The sequence below is a fragment of the Sinohyriopsis cumingii genome, unplaced genomic scaffold (assembly GCF_028554795.1).
Source record: "Sinohyriopsis cumingii isolate HCF-2022 unplaced genomic scaffold, ASM2855479v2 utg002662l, whole genome shotgun sequence".
In the NCBI taxonomy this organism is placed as follows: Eukaryota; Metazoa; Mollusca; class Bivalvia; order Unionida; family Unionidae; genus Sinohyriopsis; species Sinohyriopsis cumingii.
Genome location: NW_028316266.1, coordinates 167,501 through 174,148, shown reverse-complemented (window position 1 = coordinate 174,148; position 6,648 = coordinate 167,501). Strand labels below are relative to the sequence as shown.

Here is a 6,648-nt window from a genome sequence, read left to right as displayed (position 1 = left end):
GTAGCCCAAAACATTTAATAGTGAGTGTGAAATATTTATATTGATAAATTTTAAAACAATGGATCCACATAGTAGCAAGGAGAAACTAATTTTGTATAACACTGGAAAAAATTAACATGAACTGTTTTTTTCTGTACATACTGTTTGCAAATAAAAAATATTTTTCCGGTCTAAACAACTATAACTGTAGTTCCTAAACAACGGCAGGGTGGCCATAGATGAAACCAACGGGATAATTGTACATGTGTTTGGGAAATATAATAATAATAATAATAATAATAATAATGATAATAATAATGATAATAATAACAATAAGATGATGATGATGATGATAAAAATCAATTATAAGAAGCAGATTTTAAGTGGAAAACATTTTGGTGATCCACAAATGAAAAGTTTGGAATTTTGTAATACATTTTCACATTTTCTGTAAATTGTTTACAAATATCTTTACTACCAAAATTTACGTTTCTTAACTGTATAAATTATTGAGACTATTTATTAAATCTCTGACCATATTCTAGAAATCCTATTAATGGGTTCAAAGCTAAATGAAAGACTTTTGACTAATATGTCCTTATTATCTAGTTCACGAACCATATTATGCTGCCTCCTCCCATCCTGTTTTCCAAACCACCTCACGTATTTGCAAACGATCACGTGGTACATCGATAAAACTTAATTTACCAGATGTTCAAATGTCACACTGAAAGCAAAATCAATGACTATTGATCAAAAGTACTGAAAAGTATTGAAAATGGTCAATAAATCACGAATAATGTGTACATTATTAATTTAACAATACGTATACAGTCTTCCCATTTGTGTGACCAGTTCAACACGTTCTAGAATGCTCTGCATAAAAACATATGCATGTAATATTCACCGTCAGTACTGAGCTGTACACATTTTAAACAGTCACGATTGAGACAGTCGTAAAACCCAACCGAAAAAACGAATTGCCTTCTTCTAAAGTATGAAATAGCTCATACATTTTCCCTGATCAGTTTGAAATTTTGTTAACTATTGTCTTTTTCTTAATTTTAACCACAATCCTGCTTTTTTACGGGGATGGGGTGTTCTCAAACACTGGTGAAAATACGTATCACAATCGCAACAGTTTTGATACTTAGAAGCAATTTCAATATATGTTCCATTTATGCATGCGATATCGTGATGTTTATTACATGTACTGTAAGTAAGGTTTAATGGCTATGCAAAATATAACCCCCATTGCACCATGATTAGTAAAACGATAGCTACAATGAGTTAGTTAAATACTCTTTCATTATCGTGATCTATTGCGAGTAAAATACAATATCAAATTATCTCTCTTAGCTCTTAGAAATATATTTTATCTATTTATCTTTTCTTTTATATTCATGATCTTTATTAGATATCAGACTGTCACTTGTAACCGGTATCTTGATTATACACCTTGTATGAAATATTTAGACGATGAGCCCAAGGCTGCAAGCTTTGCATCGTCATGATTCTGGACGATAGAGATCGAACATCAAAGCAAGCATATAATAAACAAAACTGCTCAGTTCTCAAATGGGTATGACATCATTGACCTGCTCAAGTGGATTCAGGTTGTGCGTATGATTCCTGAATTTACTCCTGGTCAGTTCCAGTTGCAACTCTTATGTCGAATATGTTTGTATTTGCCTATTGTATTTAACGAAAGCGTTCGATCTGAAAGAATCATTCTGTCTTCGGCATAAAGTTTTGATTCATTTGCTTTCTCCTTAGACGACTCTAAAAAGGCAAAGTCACGCTGGGTTTGCAATGTAAGTATTGGGCCAGATTCGCATTCGGCTTTTTCTTTCCTCGCCTTTTGTAGATCCAACTCAGCTTTATCTAGTAATCTACGGAGCTCTATCGCGTCTTTTTCTCTTTGTTCTAGCCATGTTTCAGCTCTTTTCAGCCGTTCCAAAAGCTCTTCACGATCTTCAAGTTTTCCCCGAAAGTTGCCTTGGCTACATTCATTGCTAGTTTTCCCTAATAAAGAAATAATAATATTCATGATCTTTGCATTAACATATTTAAGGACTTTCATAATAATGATTTCTAAAAAGCATGACTCCGTCATTTTATTTCACATCAACAGGAACGACAGATAACAGGTTAAAAATATATTGGATGGCATTTGATACGTTCATATTTTCGACGACGTGGTGGATTGAGATCAATGAACATTTTTGGAGGTTTTGCTATAAGGATCTTTTTTTAAGAGGTCCACTGATCCAGTTCGTCTACCCACCTACAATTGCTATACATACATACATACATACATACATACATACATACATACATACATACATGAACACAAGTTAAATGATTGAATAACTGATTGATGCATTTGTTTAATAGGGACATGAACAAGAAGTACATACAAATAAATGATGCAATAGAAAGCATATCAAGCATATCATTTACTAATTTCAGCATCTTACATTCATTGAAACATTTCCATTGAAATCAAATTAACCACTCATGCGGTAATTTGTAGTATTTTCTAGTATACATAAAGACCTATAGAAATCTACCAACAGCAGCTGGTTGATTGATATTCTATTCGCAAACATTTGGCTCATATTGATCATATAAGCGAATGTGTGATGTGTCGGTGTTTTTACTCCATTAATGAGGTCTGGTTCTAAACACTGGTCTAAGAGGTCTGGTTCTAAAGACTGGAAACATGAATGATACAATGACAAAATGATAATTATACAAACAATGATACCACAATGATAGTAATCTATTAATCAGCTTGTCTTATTTCAGGCATCATTTAATAGTTCATTTCAATATTTTCCTACCTATCAGATGGTAGAGTTTCCCATCATAATATATTTTGTCGATTCCGACGTCAAGCAGCTGTGGAATACGATAATTCACAACCATTTGAATGAGCAATGACGCGTAGTAATCTGGCATCATGAATGTGATGATCAAACTTGAGGAAGGCTCCAAACCACTAACGAGAACAAACTCAGGCGGGACCAAAAGTAATTCAGCTACAGTTGTACGCACATTCTCCAACTGGCATCGGTCAAATGCAGTGAATTCGTTACTCACCACGTGAAACCTGACGTATCTATATCCGTTCTCTAAAATATAGTATGACATATTCAAAAACATTTAGTTTTCTTATGTTTATATATTTTTCACTAAATTTTACTTCGATTAAAAAATCCTTGTTAAAGGTAAGATTCCACTTCTTACAAAAATTGATCCTCAATTACTTTAATTTACTAATGCTTAATTTACTATATGTTGACTTTTGAAATAGTGCGCTTTAAAAGACTTTTATATGTAATGAAAAATATAGATACAAAACCTGGTTCTGGAGACGGGGTATAAAAGTAGGCCGCATTCCCGAGGTTTCTTGCATACTCCACACATTTTCTATGAAGATCCTGTCTTTTCAAATGCCATAGCATCACTTGGAGAACTATTATATTATCCCTGGTGAGAATATTCCGTTTTCTCAGGGCAGTGAACAGTTCAAGTGCTGTTTCTATTTTTTCAAGTGTTCCATAGCCAATACCATTTTCGCCTGCAAAAGTACGTTTACAGATGCTTTTATAATGATCGCATCAAGAGAACCTGATTTATTGAAGGCATAACAATAATGACACTGCCAGTGATACAGCAATAACATAGCTTACTAACAAGAATAGACAAAAATGTCTACAAAGACTGCTTGTAACAGTAAAAATCAGAAAAAAGGCAATAGTATTTATTATATTTTTACATGGAAATGCTAATACAACAAATACGTGTTCTTTGTCACAGAGAACTATAGAAACTTGTATGTCCTTATATCTCAAATTTACAGGCACTTGTAATTTAAAAGATCAGAGAAATCATTCTTCTGCAAAATATTTATCTTTTATTTTATTGATATGTGTCTTACTTTTGCTGAAATAATTTTGTTATAGTCAGATACTCGGAAACGGAGGCACCTTTCTTATACGTCATATTTCTCTTCAACATATTGATGGACTTATCTAGAATGATAAGTAAGAATTTATCATAATGAAATTATTGTATAAAGTATATACAATACAGATAACCCTTTCTAACGTTACAATAAAAATATCTTATTCTCTATAAGTGCATTCACTCGGGGCATCCTTAAAATAAGAGTTTCATAAAACTCCTAATGATAGTCTTAATATCAAGGAATATATGACTCGAACAGTTAGCTATATTTTCACAGCATGGTTCAGAAGGTATGAACATCTCCAGTGTGGGATAATTTTTTGTTGGATGCTAATTTAATGAAAGACATCATTGTAAGATAATTTCTAACAGTTGCTTATGTTGAACTGGATCATACTTTCTGATTTGATACACAATGTATGTTCTTCTTCCACGCATGAATTAAACGTTTCGTTCTTTTGTCTCACGCTATTGCCCTTTAAGTATACACGTATTTAGGTACACGTAATATAATGAAACGAAAATAGTCTTCGTGACCTAAAATAAACAAATGTTACAGTGAGTATTCTGCTCGCTATTTCCTGAAAATCGTCCTGCATATCCATCCGTAGCGACGGGGTAGTCATTGCAAGAATTAGAATTAGTCACACTTATATAACGCATTTCTACATGCTAAAAGGCGAAGATCCACCAGAGTACGTTACCTGCAATGAACCATTCACTGTTAAGCACTTTATGACAGGTTGTTTCGATCACTAACCTACGCGCTATCAGTACTACAATGTGCACGACATGAAGGAAATGTTTGATACAATAAACGTATCTTGTATTTTAAAATTCCTGAATGAAGTTAACATTGATACCAAGATATAACTATTTATGCTATCATGTTGAATATTTTTAAGTAACGTAGATAAGGTCATACTCAATACGTTTTCATATAAACCTTAACTGACACACAACATTTACATTGCCCGTTTATCGGGAAGCATTCTATATTACTCACCATCTCGTCGTTCTGCCTTTAAATGTTATATTTTTATATCGCTGGTCGATAAGAAACCTTTTATCAATTGTTGTTAATGCAGCATATCACCTTTTCTATGCTGCTAAATAGCCTAACAGTGCTGGTGCGCCGTAAAACTAAAATAAATAAATCAATTAGTCGTGAGAATTATCCTGTCAGTATTCTTCACTTCATAGTTCCGCACTTGAGATCATTAACATTAGCAGAGACAGTAAACTGCATGATCAGCACGTGCGAATAAACCATTTGCAAACAATCTAATGCAGGTGAATTGGCCGTCATTAGATTGTAGGACATCAAGTAAACGATGCAACAACACGTAATGATGAAGACGTATCTGTAGTTTGTTTGGAATTATGGTTACTCTGCTACATATGAAACCCAATGAGACCAGCATGAGGTATACAGAGCATTATCCCAATTTATCAGACCTTGTTAGAGAGTTCAACAGAATCGGTGATATAATTCTTGCCAATGAGTTTGACCTTTCGGTTGCAATAATTTGTAAGTAATGACTGATTTTGCAGAAACTGAAATTCAACACAATCTACAATCTCTTGCGATGTCTCAGAAGAAAAGGAACAAGAACAACCAGGCACAATGACTGTTTCGTAAGCTAACAGTATCAAAACATCCTTAGCCAGTAATAAGTTACATGGCCTTTTCTCAAGAACTGGTGTATCTTGTAAACAATCGAAATATTACTCCTTGTATAGGACTCCAGTTTTATTTCAAATAATGCTTTGAAATTCTTTGACTTCGTAAAGGTTATTTCTAGTTTTATATGTGCAAGAGCTATAACATATATTCATAAATCTTCGTTAATCTTCGCTGCAAGCATGGATCTTCTCAAGCTAGGACCCTTTCCTTACATTCCTGTTTTACAGATACAACATGCAATTAAAAGACACGTGGCACTCTAGAGCAATACAGCACGTGTCCTCCTAGTCTCCTGGTGTGTCTTAAGGTCTGAAATATTGATGCAACATTCTTGTCCTGGGAACTTATTTCTAAAATAGTGCATTTTATATAACTTATTTAACCTTGCTTTTGAGGGTTTTGCCATGTTTTCCCTTTCTGTATACACTCACAAAATATAGTATAGAGCCCATTGTATATATTATACCATAACACACAACTACTTAGAAATAAACACCCTCAATCACAACATAATCCATGGTGAGAGAAGATGACTGATATTGTATGATAATGGACACACACTCGTAAATACACACCCACTCAGTTAATAATTTCATACTGATGCTTTATAATAAAGTATAGGAAATGTCGTTCATATTTTATTCCAATGCGTTAGACTAATTTCTGGCGATATTGATAAACAGAGAGAATGAATCAATATAATAACATTCAGACGATATACTCCTAATTGGTAGCTGACACATTTATAAGTGACTTTCAATTGTTATTCTAGACTCTTCGCATATATTTCATTTTTGAATAATAAAAACTTTAAAAACGAAAATTTGAGAATTAGTCTTAATGGGTATTGTTCACTAATTTCTCCAGCCTGCCCCACCCCCGACCATCCCTCTCAAACAATAACCAATTTTATTCCGATTCTTGATATTAATTATTTTTTATTTCTTATATCGTTTGATATATTGCAATAGTTTTTCCAATAAATGATGCTTTAATATATATATATA

At 33.2% G+C, this 6,648-nt stretch overlaps 1 protein-coding gene across 3 annotated transcripts in view; it reads right to left on the bottom strand.

The window, feature by feature from the left end:
* Window positions 1–459: 459 nt before the first annotated feature.
* Window positions 460–6,648, bottom strand: part of LOC149770133 (uncharacterized) — a 45,291-nt gene continuing 39,102 nt past the window's right edge. For 2 of the 3 annotated variants that reach the window (XM_089949348.1, XM_089949349.1), the window contains exons 3-5: window positions 3,347–3,565; window positions 2,826–3,116; window positions 460–2,004 (exon numbers count right to left, since the gene is read on the bottom strand). In XM_089949348.1, coding sequence (XP_089805474.1) covers window positions 1,628–2,004; window positions 2,826–3,116; window positions 3,347–3,565 — 887 coding nt within the window. In that variant the 3' untranslated portion in view covers window positions 460–1,627. The remainder of the gene's footprint in view (window positions 2,005–2,825; window positions 3,117–3,346; window positions 3,566–6,648) is intronic. The other variant, XM_089949347.1, reaches the window with a different exon arrangement.